Below are 18795 nucleotides of genomic sequence, written 5' to 3' on the forward strand. Positions count from 1 at the left end.
GGAGAGAAGGATCAGTGGACCAAAATGCAGCATTAGGGAAATAAGCCATTTCTTTATTCGTAACGACAGCACACGAAAACAAACACTTTTACAAAATTACAAAACAAGAAAACGACGTAGACGAAACCTGAACATGAACTTAACTAACTAAACGTAAAACTCACGGACAGGAACAGACTACATCAAAACGAACGAACAACCAAACAGTCCCGTATGGTGCAAAACATAACACAGATACGGAAGACAATCACCCACAAACAAACAGTGAGAACACCCTACCTAAATATGACTCTTAATTAGAGGAAAACGCAAACCACCTGCCTCTAATTAAGAGCCATACCAGGCAACCCAAAACCAACATAGAAACAGAAAACATAGACTGCCCACCCAAAACACACGCCCTGACCATAAACACATACAAAAACAACAGAAAACAGGTCAGGACCGTTACAGTCCGTTGGTCTGATGAAACAAAAATAGAAGTGTTTGGCCATAATGACCATCGTTATGTTTGGATAAAAAGGGGGAGGCTTACAAGCCGAAGAACACCATCCCAGCTGTGAAGCATGGGGGTGGCAGCATCATGTTGTGGGGGTGCTTTGCTGCAGGAGGGACTGGTGCACTCCACAAAATAGATGGCATCATGAGGTAGGAAAAGTATGTGGATATATTGAAGCAACATCTCAAGACATCAGTCAGGAAGTTAAAGCTTGGTCACAAATGGGTCTTCCAAATGGACAATGACCATACTTCCAAAGTTGTGGAAAAACGTCTTTAGCACAACAAGGTCAAGGTATTGGAGTGGCCGTCACAAAGCCCTGACCTAAATCCTATAGAAAATCTGTGGGCAGAACTGAAAAAGCGTGTGCGAGCAAGGAGGCCTACAAACCTGACTCAGTTACACCAGCTCTGTCAGGAAGAATGGGCCAAAATTCCCCCAACTTATTGTGGGAAGCTTGTGGAAGGCTACCCAAAACGTTTGACCCAAGTTAAACAATTTAAAGGCAATGCCACCGAATACTAATTGAGTGTATGTAAACTTCTGACCCACTGGGAATGTGATGAAAGAAATAAAAGCTGACATAAATCATTATTTCTACTGTTATTCTGACATTTCACATTCGTAAAATAAAGTTGTGATCCTAGCTGACCTAAAACAGGGACATTTTACTAGGATTAAATGTCAGGAATTGTGAGAAACTGAGTTTAAATGTATTTGGCTAAAGTGAATGTACACTTCCGACTTCAACTGTATCTGCTGTCTGTAACAAAACTCAGGACACTTTCTGCCTAGGGTGCCAATGCCTCCACAAACAACACTCCAGTGTGGGAATTTTGGTTTAAGAGCAACAACCGGTAAACACATGATGGGGAAAATCTAGAAGGGCTTGGACAAACATCTGTAGAAAGAATGGTCTATGTGTGAAAAACAGACGGTAGCGGTGTGCGGCATGCCGTCGTGAGCAGTGGACTGCACATTCCAGCTGAGAAACAAAGATGAGTTACAGTGCCTTCAAAAAGTATTCACAACCCTTGACATTTTCCAATTTCTTTTGTTACATACTGAATTTCAAATGGATGAAACTTAGATTTGTTTGTCACTGGCTTACACACAATACCCCATAATGTCAAAGTGGAATTATGTTTTTTTAATATTTTTTTTACAAATGAATTAAAAATGAAAAGTGGAAATTTCTTGAATCAATAATTATTCAACTCCTTTGTTATGGCAAGCCTAAATAAGTTCTGGAGGAAAAAATGTGCTTAACAAGTCCCTTAACAAGTTGCATGGACTCACTCTGTGAGCAATACAAGTGTTTAACATTATTTTTTTGAATGACAACCTTATCTGTACCCCACACATACAATTATCTGTAAGGTTCCTCAGTAGAAGAGTGAATTTCAAACACGGATTCAAACACAAAGACCAGGGAAGTTTCCAATGCCTCGCAAAGAAGGGCACCTACTGGTAGATGGGTCAAAAAATGTATATATTTTTTTTAAAGAACACATTGAATATCCCTTTGAGCATGGTGAAGTTATTTATTACACTTTGGATGATGTATCAATACACCCAGTCACTACAAAGATATAGGCGTCGTTCCTAACTCAGTTGCCGGAAAGGAAGGAAACCGCTCAGAGATTTCACCATGAGGCCAGTGGTGATTTTAACAGTTACTGAGCTTAATGGCTGTGATAGGAGGGAACTGGGGATGGATCAGCAACATTGTAGTTATTTCACAATATTAACCTAATTAACAGTGAAAAGAAGGAAGCCTGTACGGAATAAACATATTCCAAAATATAACCCTGTTTGCAACAAGGCACTAAAGTAATACTGCAAAAAATGTTTCGAAGCAATTAGCTTTTTGTGCTGAATACAATGTGTTTTGTTTGGGGCAAATCCAATACAGCACATTACTGAGTACCGCTCTCCATATTTTCAAGCATAGTGGTGGCTGCATCATGTTATGAGTATGCTTGTAATCGTTTAGGACTAGGGAGCTTTTCAGGATAAAAAATAAATGGAATGGAGCTAAGCACCGGTGAAATTCTAGATGAAAACCTGGTTGTCTGCTTTACACCAGACACTGGGAGATGAATTCAGCAAGAGAGTAACCTAAAACACAAGCCACATCTACACTGGAGTTGCTTACCAAGAAGAAAGTGAATGTTCCTGAGTGGCCAAGTTACAGTGTTGACTTAAATCTACTTGAAAATCTATGGCAAGACCTGAAAATGGTTGTCTAGCCATGATCAACAACCAATTGGACAGAGCTTGAAGAATTTGGAAAAGAATAATGGGCAATTGTTGTACAATCCAGGTTTGGAAAGCTCTTAGAAACTTACCCAGAAAGACACTCAGCCGTAATTGCTTCGAAGGTGATTCTAACATTTATTGACTTAGGGGATTGAATACTGACCTAATCAAGATGTATTAGTAATTTATTTCACTATATATAATATATATATTTTTTACGAATGTTAGAATTTTTCTTCCACTTTGACATTACATGGTGTTTTGTGTAGATCGTTGACAACAAATTACAATTAAATCAATTTTAACCCCACTTTGTAACTCAACAAAATGTAGAAAAAGTAAAGGGGCGTGAATATTTTCTGAAGGCAATGTATCTCTTTAACCCCCTGACCAAATATCAAGTGCAACTCAACCTGGGTCTCTCCTCCCTGCATCTCGATACTGCCAGGACAGGATACCTGTGTTCTATGGTGCAGACACTGAAATAGCCCCCTCTACCCTTACCCCGAGTCAGGAGCTAATAGCATAAAGAGATCATGGGGGAACTGTTTGAGTCTAGCAGCAACAGAATCTGGCCTCCATAACGGGTCAGCTATAAGATCACAAGATGTTAGGGTTATTCGAATGCATCACCTCAATGTTTAATTCCTCCCCGCTGGTCAGGGGCACAAAAAGGAATGTGAAGTCAAGAATAAGTGCTAATTCTGTAGATGTACCTATTCCCTGTAGTTTCATTTCTTGAGAGAGATTGGTGTGATTTCAAGAACAGTCCTTTCTTTGATAGTGAAGTGTTAAAGTTGCAGGGTGTTGTGACTCCCCTCACAACCAGACCTGTCAGACACTGGTGGTGGGAGCTCTTCAACACTCCTCTGGTCAGGACAACTGTAAGCCTGTTATGTTTCCTCATTATGAGCATAGCAGTCTTTCCATTACGTTATGCTTGAAATATGTAATTGTCATGTATCATGACAATTGAGTCCCCCTAGGGGATTTGAACTTGGTTCTCCAATAAAGTATTTGCTTTCTGTTTTGCCATGTTTCTCCTTCACTTTCAGTCGTTGTCTTTGGGAGGTCCTTCATGTTTCTGGTGGTTGTTTCCCTTTGTCTCCAGGTGACATGGATCTCTCTCTGTTGGTGGCATTCTGCTCCTGTGTTCCTCCTGCTTTGGGTGAGCTTTTTCCTTTCACTCTTTTTTTGTTTGAGCTTCTCTTTCAAAATACTTGACTCCAGCACATGAATGGTGACTGAGGAGCATTCACAGTGTGGTTGAGGGAACTGTAATGTTTTATTCAGAGTGCCAGTGATTTAAAGAATGAGCTGGTCTCTGGTCTGTCTGTACTAACAGGGTCAGGATTTGGCAGGGAGATGCCAGGTAAGTTTGCAGTGCATTGGATGTCTCAGTTGTGTCAAAGGAATGAGAAATGCAGTCTGTCTGCCTTGGAATGGACACAGAATGCATGGCCATCTTTGTTGGCTTATCAGTTGCCCTAGAGCAGTGTTTCCCAACTCCAGTCCTCGAATACCCCCCTTTTTTTACAGTACACATTTGTATGGTAGCCCTGGACAAACAAACCTGATTCAACTTGTCAACTAATCGGCGAATCCTCATGAGTTGAATTTGGTGTTTTTGTCCGGGGCTACAACAAAAATGTGTGCTGGTGAGGGGGGGGACTGGAGTTGGGAAACACTGCCCGGTCCTCCCAGATTTTTCACATTTTTGTTTTAACCTTAAACTGGCACACCTGATTCAATTAGTCAAAGGCTTGATCATTAGTTGACTAATTGAACCAGGTGTGCCCATTTAGGGTTAAAACAGAAGTGTGAAATGTCTGAGGGATGGGGGCAGAGGAGAGGGTTGGGAAACTCTGTCCTAGAGTATGGCTGTCTGTAGAGAAACTGAAAATGTAATTCACAGTGCAGTGGTTCCCACTAGGATGTTTTTCAGCAGTGGTGGCAGAGTTAGTGGGGGGAGGTTGTGGCGGATGGGGTCAACCTGGATTATTCCTGGGGCAGACATCAACATAATAAATAAATAAATATATATTTTTTTTTTCAGTGTCGGCCAATGCATGTAGGGGAGACACTGCAATGTGATAGAGGAAAGTGTATAGTGTCATATTTTAGCGAACTGTGTAGTGTCTTAGGAGTGCCAGTGATTAAAGAATGAGCGGGTCTCTGGTCTGTCTATACTAACAGGGTCATCTATAGGCAGGGACATGCCAGGTAAGTTTGTTTTATTGGATGCCTCAGTGTTGTCATAAAGGAATGAGAAACACGGTGTCTGTTTTGGAATGGGCACTGAGAATGCACAGCCATATTTGTTATTGGCTGGTCAGTTGCCCTAGAGCAAGGTTTCATCAAACTCAGTCCTGGGGTCCCCATTTTGGTTTTTGGCCTAGCACTACACAGCTGATTGAAATAACTCCTCGTCGGGGTGGCAGGACCGAGTTTGGGAAACTCTGCCATAGAGCACATGTGTTGAACTCGGCCCTCCGTGAAATGAGTGTCTGTGGGTTTTCGCTCCGCCCTAATTAGTAAAGAACTCCCCTCACCTGGTTGTCTAGGTCTTAATTGAAAGGAAAAAGCAAAGACCAGCAGACACTAGGTCCTCCATAGAATTAGTTTGATACCCCTGCCCTAGAGTATGGCTCTCTGTAGAGCAGGGGTGTCAAACTCATTCCACGGAGGGCCTAGTGTCTGCAGGTTTTTGGTTTTTCCTTTCAATAAAGCCCTAGACAACCAGGTGTGGGGAGTTCCTAACTAATTAGTGATGTTAATTCATCAATCAAGTATAAGGGAGGAGCGAAAACCCGCAGACACTCGGCCCCCCGTGGAATGAGTTTGACATCTGTGCTGTAGAGTAACTAGCTTTGCTTTGTCTGTACTTACATAGTGCGCAACTATATTGATTAAGTACTATTGTGTAAGGATTTCAAGTTATGATTAAATCCAGTTCATTTGAAATGGGCTCATCTAGACTGGTGTAAGAAATAGCCTTTGCTTTCCTGGCCAGGATTAGCCTTTTTCTCATGTGAGGGATTTTAGTAATCGGTCATTTGAAGTGCAGCTAAGCCTCCCATATTGTAGTAGTATGTGGCGCTAGGCAGTCCTACACTGCACTTTGGGTTGTGTTGTGCTGACTTGTTCCTGAGCAGATTGCCCTACATTAGTAGTTTTTCTCCTCAGTCAACAGGGTGATTTGGGCAGGATATGAGTTCCCCTGGTAATGGAGAGGAACGACACCAAACGAAAGTGTTTGTTGGACATTAGGCTTATCTACTGCACCAAGCCCTGCTGCCTCGTGTTGTCGTTCTCTGACATCCTTTAGAAGAAAACAAAATGAAAATGTCAGCAGATACGAGATGAGCCAATCAGAGGAGCATTTCATTGTTAGAGAGCTGAGCAGTGATTATTGTACTACACATTGGAATCTTCAAGAAGTGGTTCTATTACCTCTGTACTCAACGAAGCAGGAGTCATTTATTTGCTGTTTGGTGATCCAGATAACGTGACATCCATGTGATTTAGATTCTTAATCTAAATGGTATTGTGAGGGAAGATGTGACATTTGATTGATTCTCAAATGGTTACTCGCACTGCACAAGCCAACATGCGTGCACACACACACACACACACACACACACACACACACACACACACACACACACACACACACACACACACACAGTGAAGTCTGCTTTATTACAGCACATACCTGAGCTGACATGGGTCACTGGCCTTGGGAAATGACTGCAGAGTGGGTATGGTTATAAATGCGTCAGGACTTGCAACTCTGTGTGGTGTCTTGCATCATTGTAGCTTTAGCATTTCCACTACATTTCAACTGCATTTTGCAACTTCCCCTTTACTCTTCTGAGGAGAGAGCCACCTGATTGTTGCCAGATTGTATTTAAAAGCATGCACTGTGTATCGCATCACCCAGTGGTGTAATCTGTGTAAGTGCATGCACCATTCCTAAACTGTCAGTCCAAGTGGACCATATTTTTAAAAAGCACAGAACACTACAACCAGTCTTCCTATCATGTGTACAGTAGTCACTATTTACATTCAATGTACACCTCTGGAACACTTGACTACAGTTATGAAAGTAAACAGAGCCTAAAACCAGTTATGAAAGCTTCGTAGTTCACACCAAGCACACAGTCAGAGCTATTCTCTGTCAATCATTAATGCTTTCTGTCTTTTGTTTTCCAGCATCGACGATGGATGAAAAGGGTAAAGGTTTCTTGTTGTTTCAAATGAACATTACTGTACTGATTGTATTTAACTTTAAAGAGCATGTTGGCAAATCACATACTTTTTAGTCACTTACCATCTTTTCACACCAGTTGCACTCAAAACTCAGTTGATGTTTGAATTAGTTTAGCTCCAAACATGGTGTTTAAGTTTCTATTGAAAGGGACCACTATGAATGTGTGTGATTTAAAGGAGATTTAATTCCCAGCAGGGCCACAACATTTTGATAAGTCTCCCAGCGGTTCCTTTACAATGCATTCCATCTGGCGTCATGCGCAGCTCTGTCTTCTATTTGCTTTGGCTGGCGAGGGTACAAGTGGCCGAGGGGACAGTGGTCTAATGTGCCCTTTTTAACACCATAGCTGCAATTTCAATGTAGATATAATAACATTCTACAACATGCAGTCACACACTAAATGTATCTGGTTTTCATGTATTCCCTCTCCTTCTCCCCTCCAGACTATGACTCTGCATTTCACTACGGTGAGTGGGGGATGGATCAACATGGACTAACTCCACTGGGGGTAAACGTGACACATATCTGGGAGGTCAAGACGGGCTCGCGTTTTCCCTCCATTTTTCCAGGAGCGTCAGAAAACATTGACCCTTCGGGCCACGCTTCCGGAGTTCAACTGGCAAACAGTCCCTCCCACTCTGCTGTAGTAGTCTCATTTCTTAACACATTGCTCTATCCTGTCTTCAGTAGGTCTATGCATTCAGACACATTATAGGATATATTCAGCTCTTACAGTGAATATCCTTCCATGTTTGAGGCAGTAATATCAATCAAAATATAGATACCTATAGATGTGAACCTGATGGATTTATCAATCGTGGCATATACAGTAGGAGCGTATGTTTGAATTATCTCATAGGAATGTGATTGATGGTGTCATAATTACATAGCTTTGCTATGCTGTATACACCCAAAGAGGGTACAGTGCATACGTATGTACTGAATAATATGTTTTAAGTTACACTGTGCCTTGCACATGTTCTGTAGAAGTGGTCCTAACTGTGCAGGGATAAAAACGTATTTCTGTTTCAGACTATGAATCTCTGAGGATCGGTGGACTGATCTTCGCTGTGGTACTGTTTGTCATGGGCATTGTCCTCATCGTCAGTAAGTCTGTCGGCCCAACTATGGTTATACTTAAAATACCATTTGAAGTATTACACTTATATTGAAATAAAATGTGATTAGTCCCATACGTTTATTTCTACTGTACCAATATCATTCCATAATTGTTGTATTTCTGCGCTGATCCATTGGACAGCCCTTTACCAGTCCAGTCCTTATGAACAAGCCTGGGATCAGTTACTTGCTGGGACGCAGGCCAACATGCCTTGCACAACGCCCAGACCCCCAGGACACCCAACACCTCTCTACCCTGTAGACATCTGCACATCTAGGGCACTGACTAAAACTGACCTGGACACTATGCAGCCTTTTCCCCTCATCTCATGTTCTTGCACTCATCCACCCCAGGCATAGCTGCAGCCCCCCACCCACCCTAACTCTTACTCCAAGCATCCATTACAGGGGGCAGAGGAAGTGCCCCCTCTCCTGCTACTACACATGTGCAAAGAGAAGGCTTTGGATCTTTAGTGGTCTGTCCAAGCTGTACAAATCAATCATTCAAGCGCTTAGTTTGGGTATTTTTTACTGGATAGGGTCTTGTAAAATATATAATATCCCAATATTCCAACTTCGAAACAGATCAGTTGCTGAAGTATCTTCATTCTAGTGTTAGTTTACCAAGCAGCATCTTCATTCTAGTGCTAGTTTACCAGGCAGCATCTTCATTCTAGTGTTAGTTTACCAGGCAGCATCTTCATTCTAGTGCTAGTTTACCAGGCAGCATCTTCATTCTAGTGCTAGTTTACCAGGCAGCATCTTCATTCTAGTGCTAGTTTACCAGGCAGCATCTTCATTCTAGTGCTAGTTTACCAGGCAGCATCTTCATTCTAGTGCTAGTTTACCAGGCAGCATCTTCATTCTAGTGCTAGTTTACCGGGCAGCATCTTCATTCTAGTGCTAGTTTACCGGGCAGCATCTTCATTCTAGTGCTAGTTTACCGGGCAGCATCTTCATTCTAGTGCTAGTTTACCGGGCAGCATCTTCATTCTAGTGCTAGTTTACCGGGCAGCATCTTCATTCTAGTGCTAGTTTACCGGGCAGCATCTTCATTCTAGTGCTAGTTTACCGGGCAGCATCTTCATTCTAGTGCTAGTTTACCGGGCAGCATCTTCATTCTAGTGCTAGTTTACCAGGCAGCATCTTCATTCTAGTGCTAGTTTACCAGGCAGCATCTTCATTCTAGTGCTAGTTTACCAGGCAGCATCTTCATTCTAGTGCTAGTTTACCAGGCAGCATCTTCATTCTAGTGCTAGTTTACCAGGCATGTGTCTTTGACACCTAGGATGGAGAGAGGCCTGTCAACTCTGGCTATATCATCTTTCCATCATAGTAGCTCTTCTTCACACCAATTTCTCTCTCTCTGCAGGCCAGAAATGCCCATGCAAATCAAGTCCGAAGTCACGGTAAGTTGGACAAAGAAGATATAGTGTTGATTAAACATGGCATAGAAAGAACTTTGTGCGGTCCAAACACTTAAGACACACCCTCGTCCACTTACCCTTGCCTTATGCCTGTTATGTACGCCTCTAGGAAGAGGGAACGCAACACCCTGCTACAACTCAACTCCCCGTGGAGTGAAAGAGGTATGGGATTGTAGGTGTGAGTAAGGATGACAAAGGCAGAGAATTTACCGTTTACTGGGAATTTATTCCTTCACACCGTAAATTTGGGGAAAAGGGGCTGATGTAAAAGGTTCAATCGTCAATCGAATCTGGTATCAGGATAAAATGTGATTCAGAGTCACCGAATATACTTTTAAGTATTTTTATTTAACATAAGCGATAAATGGTAAATGCAATTTTCGTATATACGGGTTCACTGTATCACCACGCAGGGTAAAGCAGAGAACTGACTGAAATAGTACAGACATCTTCTTTTATACTGTGACAGATGTAGTTCCAACTTTAGAGTTGGCCTGTCACAGTAGAGGCTTAGCGTGTTTAAACTTGCTAGCCTATCGGTGGTGCCCAGGCTGGTCCCAGCCTCACAGCACACAGGATCCAGATATCCGGAAGTGTTTGTTGTGAAGTTTGAGCTGATTTGTCGGTGGCTACACTGCTCAGTTCCATCATTCAGCATTTTTCCATCTTGTCTCAACTTTCTGGTTTGCACAGTCGACCACCTAGATTAACAACAGCTTTTCTGCAGTCACGCTATGTTTTGTGATTAACATGTCCTATTTCTATAAGGCATATATTTTTTGTTAAAAAGATAACAAAACCATCCTTCACACTGAACGGAACCAAAGCAAAGAAAGTAAATGTCAAAGCCCCCTCTCCTACCTTACCTGCCTACCCACTACTTACCTATCATAGCACCACCTGGTGCACTAACCAAAATACAGGGGGTGGTCTGCCCAGGTCTTACCTAGTGTGCATAGACAGTAAATACTACGTGTTGTGTATGCCCGCAGGCCTCTTGCCTACGCACTCCCTAAGTGCCTTACCCTTCTCCCCTGGGAACAAATGAAACAGAATAATACAAACTACTTAAAAAAAAAAAAAAAACACAGGACATAACCATCAGCTCTCTCTGAGCAACAATTAATACAGGACATACCAATCAGCTCTCTCAGCAACAACCACAGAACATAACCATCAGCGCTTAACAACGAACACAGGACACACTAATCATCTCTCTTCTGAGCAACAGAACACTGGCTGTATCCCCTGACGAGAGGGCGGGGTCAGATCTCCAATCATCGATGTGGCCGACCAATCAGCTGCTTGGGGGGAATTTCAGGAAGCCATTTCCTGAAACACACACATACAAACAAAACCACAACACAGAAACTGGGGAACGTAACAATGCCCTTGGGAAGTCTCCGTCGCCATCTTGGAGGGTGGTCCAAATGATTAGCCAAGCAAAGGAAGTTTACAACATAAGCCCCTCAAGTCCTCGCTTTTATTCGGCTTTGCGAGTGTACAATTATGTTCACTCCGGGGCCTGAAACTCCAAATAATAATATTTGCGACGATTGTACATCCGCTAAGAAAAGTCAGTGAAAACTTAAAAACAACATCAATGGAGAAGTCAACATACAAGTGTAAGTAAAAACTAATGCAAATAAGTTAGAAATTGTGCTACTAATGCACATGACGGCACAAACACATCTCGTAAAAAGTTAGTTTTTGTTTGGTTATCTTTTGGCAATTGTAGAAATAAAACATTTTCCTTCTTCAGAAGTTCCAGTTAGGCAGGCTAACGTTAGTTAGCTAATTAATTTGCTAGCTATCTTACAGTAGGTGTATATTAATAATGATATATTTAATATAAGTAGACATGCACTCATGATTGACTGTAGCGCATATAAAGCTACCGGTGGCTGAAAACACAATCACAGGATGAACGAGTGATGCATTTCTGGCCAAAGATGGTCCATTCCTTCCTCCCTCGCCCCTTTTTTTTTAATCCTTTTTTTTGTGTTTTTTTGATAGTAAATTTACATTTGTGTATATGAAATTTGGCCAAAAGAATAATGAAATTAATTACATAAAAATGTTTCAGCTTATTTTTATCGTATGTAAAGAATCCAAGCAGTACATCTCTCCACAATAGTGTAAAATCTTCATAAATGTGTTCAATTATAAATCTACTGATGTCTTGCCACAGTTTTCTTACATGTAAACAATGCCAAAAAGATGCAACACTGTTTCTGGGTGGTCATTACAAAAGGAGCAATTTGAATTTATGTTTTCCTTAAACTTCTTAACCTGTACTGCTGTGGCGTTCCGCCAGCGGAACTCCTCCCACATTCCACTGAAAAGGCAGAGCGCGAAATTCAAAATATATTTTTTTGAAATATTTAACTTTCACATATTAACAAGTCCAATACAGCAAATGAAAGGTACACATCTTGTGAATCCAGCCAACATGTCCGATTTTTAAAATGTTTTACAGCGAAAACAGCACGTGTATTTATGTTAGCTCACCACCATTTACAAAAAAGGACAGACATTTTTCACAGCACAGGTAGCATGCACAAAGCCAACCTAACTAACCAAGAACCAACTTCATCAGATGACAGTCTTATAACATGTTATTCAATAAATCTATGTTTTGTTCGAAAAATGTGCATATTTCAGGTATAAATCATAGTTTACATTGCAGCTACAATCAGAAATTGCACCGAAAGCAGACAGAATAATTAGACACCAACGTCAAATACCTAAATACTCATCATAAAACATTTCTGAAAAATACATAGTGTACAGCAAATGAAAGACAGGCATCTTGTGATTCCAGACAATATTTCCGATTGCGAAGTGATTCCGATTCCGAAGTGTTTTACAGCGAAAACACAATATAGCGTTATATTAGCTTACCACAATAGCCAGAAACACAAGCCATTTCCCAGCAGCAAAAGTTAGCGATCGTAACAAACCAGCAAAAGATATATAATTTTTGACTATCCTTGATATGCTTCATCATATGACAGTCCTATAACATCAGGTTATACATACACTTATGTTTTGTTCGAAAATGTGCGTATTTAGAGCTGAAATCAGTGGTTATACATTGTGCTAACGTAGCTACTTTTTCCCACAACGTCCAGATATTTTTCTGACACTTTTTCTGACACACATATTCTGACCAAATAGCTATTCATAAACATAACTAAAAAATACATGTTGTATAGGAAATGATAGATACACTAGTTCTTAATGCAATCGCCGTGTTAGAATTCTAAAAATAACTTAATTACGACATAAGGCTTACGTTATGGCGAGCATGTGCCCAAAACCTGGGCGCAAAACTAATAGTACACAGTTCGACAGATATATGAAATAGCATCATAAAATGGGTCCTACTTTTGATGAGCTTCCATCAGAATGTTGTACAAGAGGTCCTTTGTCAAGAACAATCGTTGTTTGGATTTTGAACGTCCTTTTTCCCTCTTGAATTAGCAAGCGCACTAGCCAAGTGGCGCGAAGCTCTCCTTCCTGAACAAAGGCACACAATGCAACACGCCTAATGTCCCGAATAAATTTCAATAGTCTAATAAAACTATATTGAAAAAACATACTTTACGATGATATTGTCACATGTATCAAATAAAATCAAAGCCGGAGATAGTAGTCGCCTATAACGAAAGGTTTTCAGAAGGCAATTCCAGGTCCAACCTCGCGCTTTCCAGAAAACAGGAAATGGGTGACACGTCATTCCAAGAGGATTTATTCCATCTCAGACCAAGATAAACACTCCATTTCTTCTCTCACTGCCTCTTGACATCTAGGGGAAGGTGTATGACGTGCATGTATACTAATACGTATCATGCCCATTTATAGGCAGGACCTAGAACAGAGCATCGATTTCAGATTTTCCACTTCCTGGTCAGGAAGTTTGTGCCAAATGAGTTCTGTTTTACTCACTGATATAATTCAAACAGTTTTAGAAACTAGAGAGTGTTTTCTATCCAATAGTAATAATAATATACATATTGTATGAGCAAGAATTGAGTACGAGGCCGTTTAAATTGGGCACGATTTTCCCCCAAAGTGAAAACAGCGCCCTCTGTCCTCAACAGGTTTTAATATAGTGGTTGGCAGGGTAATATTTATGAATTATTTTAAAGGAAACCTCCTTAATTTTGTTAACCAGTAGGTATGTGTGTGTCAACATCCAAACTTTTTCCCAACAGATATTATCAATAAATCCATTCCAATAAGGCATGACATAAGGTATAGATACAACATCCTGCTGAAACAAGGTTCGTATCGCTCTGTTGTTGAATGGGCCAAAAGAGAAACAAATCTTTCCTACTGTTGAGTCAACAGGGTCAATAGGCTCTGAGGGTCAGGTCTTGACACGTTCCTGAATAACAGAGCAACACCTGAGGTAATGGCGTCTAAAACAATTGCAAAATCTTTAGGTGTTACAGGGACCTTGTAAAGAGATAAGAATTCCTTATAACTGAGTAAAAGACCCTCTGCATTTACCAGTTGGCTCACCAATAGGATATTATTTCGGAACCAATATTCTAAAAACAAAGAAGTATTTTTATACAATATATCCCGATTATTCCATATATAATATCTGTGTGGAGAAAAATTGTGTTTATAAATTAAGGACCATGACAAGAAAACCTGCCAATGAAAAGCAGAAAGTTTCACTGGAATTTTGTCAATATTATAATTGCGCAACAACATGAAGTTAAGGCCACCAAAAGTAGAGAAGACATGATGAGGAATAAAATTCCAGATAGAAGTGGGTCTTCTTAGGAATTGTTTTATCCAAATGATCTTAAAAGTATTATTTAAAGTAGTAAAGTCCAGAAAATTCAGTCCACCATTCTCATAAGTGTTCATTACAACAGTTTTCCTAATGTGATGGGTACGGTTTCTCCAAAGAAAGTTGAAAAGCATCTGGTCTATCTCCTTGCTTATTTTACTGTCAAGATATAAAGATAGAGCGCCATATGTTAGTCTAGAGATACCTTTGGCCTTGGTTATTAGGACTCTACCTTTTAAAGATAACTCCCTCTGTAGCCATTGATTTAGCTTCTTCTGGGTATTTTTAATAAGAGGGTTAAAATTTAGTAAGCCTCTAGACTTCTGATCCTTTGTAATGGTTATGCCCAAATATGTAAGTTCTTCTTTAACTGAAATACCATAATATAAAGGTGTCACACAATCTTTGACAGCTATGAGTTCACATTTATTAATGTTAAGGTATAGACCAGACGCTTTGGAAAAGGATTGTATCGCATTGATCGATATGGTAATTTGGTTAGCGTCTTTCAGAAAAAGTGTAGTATCATCAGCCAGCTGGCTTATAATAATTTCTTTACCAGCTTGGAAATACCTTGTACAGGACTATTTTTTTTATAGAATTTGTAAGAAGTTGGGTGATTATTAAAAACAGATACGGGGAGATAGGACAACCTTGCCTAATTCCTCTCTTTAACTCAAATCTAGTTGAGGTTCCATATTTCAATTTGATAGAGCTGTTACCATTTGCATAGAGAGTCTTAATAGCCTTACAGAAAAAAATCCCCAAAGCCAAGTCTCTCAAGGGAGTGGAAGAGAAACTGATGCTCTACTGTGTCAAATGCCTTATAAAAATCTAAAAATAATATGAAGCTATCCTCAGTTATTAGGTCTGAGTAGTCAAGCATGTCTAATACTAGTCTGACATTGTTAGAAATATGTCTGTTCCTCATGAAGCCAGACTGTGTTTCATCAATGATTGCATGCAGAACTTCTTTAATTATTTTTGCAAGTAGTAAGGCTAATATCTTATAGTCATTATTAAGAAGACAAATTGGACGCCAGTTATCGATGAGCAGCACTTCTTTTTTAGGCTTAGGTATCAGTGTTATTAACCCCTGACTCATTGTAGGAGGGAGAACATTGTTTTTAATACTCTCTAAAAAGACTTCAAATAGGAAGGGAGCTATTTGTTCCAGAAATAATTTGTAAAATTCTGATGTAATTCCATCAACACCTGGTGATTTATTGTTCTTTAGATGTTTGATAGACTCTATAATCTCTTCAACTTTGATGGGTTCATCACAATGCTCAGATTCTATATCACTGATAGAGTGAACATTATTCAGTGAGTTAAAAAAACATATATCTGTGGATTCCTGTAGAGCTATACAATTTTCTGTAAAAATTGCTACAGTATTTAGAGATTATTTTTTGGTCATCTGTAATAACACCATCAATGTTTAATTTATGGATAGTGTTATTTTTAGAGTGAAATTTCTCAAGTCTAAAGAAATAGGATGAATTCTGTTCTCCCTCCTCAATCCATTTTTTCCTAGATCTAATAAAGGCTCCTTCTGCTTTTAATCTATATATATTATCCAGTTGATTTAATCTCTATATATTATCCAGTTGATTTAATCTATATATTATCTATTTTATTTAATCTATATATATTATACAGTTTATTTTGTAACTCAATCAGTTCCATCTTCTCCTCCCCCAAGAGGCCGGCTAGGGACCTCTGAGAAAGGGAAGTTATCTTAATGATCACCTTTTCCTCCTCAGCTCTTCTAGTCTTAGCAAGATTACTACCATATTTTCTAAGGTATTTGGACACCTCAAATTTAAAGAGCTCCCAGTTCTTGCAATAAGTTTTTTCTTCACAAGCCCTTTCCCAAAAGTGTGAGAGCAGATATTTAACTATATCATTATTTAATAATGAGCTATTTAGCTTCCAGTAGGATGCTCTACCAAGGTTAGTATCAATGTAAATGGCCCTATGGTCTGTGAGGGGAGTAGTACATTATTTGTAGTAACACACTCACTATCAATACATTTGGATATAAGCCAAAAATCTATTCTGGATTGTCTGGAACCTGTTTTGTTACTCCAAGTGAATGATCTGTCGGCCGGAAACCTCTCTCTCCATATATCAATAAGATCAAACTTTTCCATAAAAAGTATTGAACCCAAATTCTGATTGGTTGGTCTACCTGGGGGCCATGTATCAATGTTCTATTGTAATGTTAAAGTCCCCTCCAATCAATAATAACAAATTGGGAAATTTAGATAACCAATGAAGTATATGTTTCTCTATAGATTCAAGCAATTCATCATTCACTGTTGGCATCAGTCGAAATTGAGTGAGACTCTTGAAGAAAGCAAAAATCTGTTTGAAATTGTTTAGCAAATAAAAATAAGGCCTTGCGCTTTGTTTCGTAACCCCCTAGCATTAAGAGAAACTAAAGACAAAGACAAAACAACAAAGATTATATACAAGTATAAACTGTAGTAGGATGAGTCAAAGACGTAGGAGCAGTGAACATAAACGATAAGGAACCGAGATCTGCACCATATAAGTCAATTTAAAGTGAAAATATCTTATTCCATAAACTTTGAACTAGACGTTATCCGGCTTTGAAATTCAACTCAACTGAAAATTATGTTCAAGACCAAACCAACGGTTCTTGTAGTAAGAGAGACAAAAAACCCTCTTTAGTGTAATCAGGAACTATTCTGAGAAATAAAATATAAAATAATAATTTAAATAAAAGGGTACCTACTATTTTAAGTGCATATGAAAACTGATCATAAAATACTTGAATAAAAATGTTTTATATATACACATTCCTAAGATCTTTTTTTGGAAATAAGTATTAATAACTAAATGGAACAATAACCGTGTAAAGTCAGAGCAGACCTGTATACCCTTTAAAACAGTATCTTAATTACTGTATACATAAATAATAAATACAGCTTTCAATCTCCTTTGAAGTTTGTAAACAAAATAGGCCTTCTGGTCATACAAGAACAAACTAATAAATTGAGGTACCTGAGTATTCCTGAAAAATAGTCACCTGATGCTTGTTAGGTAAACAACATAAGGAAAATGAGAATACCATGGCTGAAACCATCAACCTGTTCCTTTTGGTGAGATTTTAGGGAGGAATATGGATTTCTGAACCGTTGATGAAGCCTCGTCCTCCGAAGTAAGCAGCCTTTCCCTAATTTCGTGCTATCTTGATCCTTGGCCACAACTTGTTCCTTCTTTCTATGTCCTCCGGACTGAGATGATCGGCGAAACGCATACCATGGCTCTGAAGGAAGGCATTCTTCCTAGCAGCTTTCCAGACAGCATCCCGGTAGAATCTGGCAGTGAAGAGGATGATGATACCCCTTGGTCTTGAATTGTTTTGCTGTTGCTTCTTGTCGAGGCGATGCACAACGTCGATGGTATCACCAACTTTGTTTTTCTCTGCAGGCATAACTTCTTTGCAGATGGCCTCTCCTCGCACATCTTCATTCTCCACCTCTGGCAAGCCGTAGAGTCTCAGGTTCCATCTTCTTGTGTATTGTTCCAGATCAGTGAGACGTCTATGGTAGACATTGTTATTCTTTTCCACACTTTTTTCAACTTTTGCCACTCTCGTTTTCACATCCTTGATTTCACCACATGCAAACTCCACAGTCTTTTTCATGCCTTCGATAACCATGGTGTTCGCGCCAACCATTTACTCAATGGCGTCAGACCTGGAGTTGATGAGTAAGGAGAGGGTAGCCACGATGTCAGAGTTTATGTTGGGTTTTTTGGAGGGTGGAGGTTTGCACGGAGTAACCGGTAAAGAGGGGAATTCGTCATCTTCAACAGCATTCGAAAGCATGATAGTATCCATAGGGCAAGCGTAGTTATGGCAGTTGTCTATAAGCACGTTTCTCTCTTGTTGATTAGCAATAGAACGGCTAACTTCTTCCTTTCTTTTTTTGTCGCGACTTTGCTTGGACATGCCGAAATAAATGATCCAATTATTATTCCAGTAACAGGAAAGTTGTTATATCTTGAACAAATAAAAATAGTAATGACTGTAAACTTGTTTTTTTTTCACAATCTTTCTGAATTTTGGTACGGAGCTCGGTAAAAAAGCATCTGTTCAAGCCGCCATCTTGGCACCTTCTCCTCCCTCGCCCCTTGCCCTGCAAGTGTATACTTGTCAGACGTCATGATACCTCATCAGAAGTGGCCACTTAATTTGAGGGCTGAAGTGTTTGGACCCCAACCCTTGACTGAGTTCATTGTAAGGCCTGTAATCTCTAGACCCGTAAGAGGAGCTTTTTAGAATATTCTTAACAGTTAGACAGAAGCTTCAGTACTCAGTTTGAGTTTTAATACATTTTCCCCCTATGTTTAAGGGTTTAGATGGCTTGGT

At 39.8% G+C, this 18795-nt stretch overlaps 1 protein-coding gene across 4 annotated transcripts in view; it reads left to right on the forward strand.

Moving 5' to 3' along the window:
* The window catches only part of LOC129837955 (FXYD domain-containing ion transport regulator 6-like), a 28414-nt gene that overhangs the window by 9036 nt on the left and 583 nt on the right, over positions 1 to 18795 (forward strand). Inside the window, exons 2-8 of one of the 4 annotated variants that reach the window (XM_055904549.1) lie at positions 3873 to 3929; positions 4107 to 4133; positions 4958 to 4984; positions 6977 to 6997; positions 7478 to 7501; positions 8067 to 8141; positions 9526 to 9562. In XM_055904549.1, the coding sequence (XP_055760524.1) occupies positions 3878 to 3929; positions 4107 to 4133; positions 4958 to 4984; positions 6977 to 6997; positions 7478 to 7501; positions 8067 to 8141; positions 9526 to 9562 (263 nt within the window). In that variant the 5' untranslated portion in view covers positions 3873 to 3877. The remainder of the gene's footprint in view (positions 1 to 3872; positions 3930 to 4106; positions 4134 to 4957; positions 4985 to 6976; positions 6998 to 7477; positions 7502 to 8066; positions 8142 to 9525; positions 9563 to 18795) is intronic. The other 3 variants (XM_055904551.1, XM_055904550.1, XM_055904552.1) reach the window with 3 other exon arrangements.

Source organism: Salvelinus fontinalis, chromosome 38, assembly GCF_029448725.1.
Source record: "Salvelinus fontinalis isolate EN_2023a chromosome 38, ASM2944872v1, whole genome shotgun sequence".
Lineage (NCBI taxonomy): Eukaryota > Metazoa > Chordata > Actinopteri > Salmoniformes > Salmonidae > Salvelinus > Salvelinus fontinalis.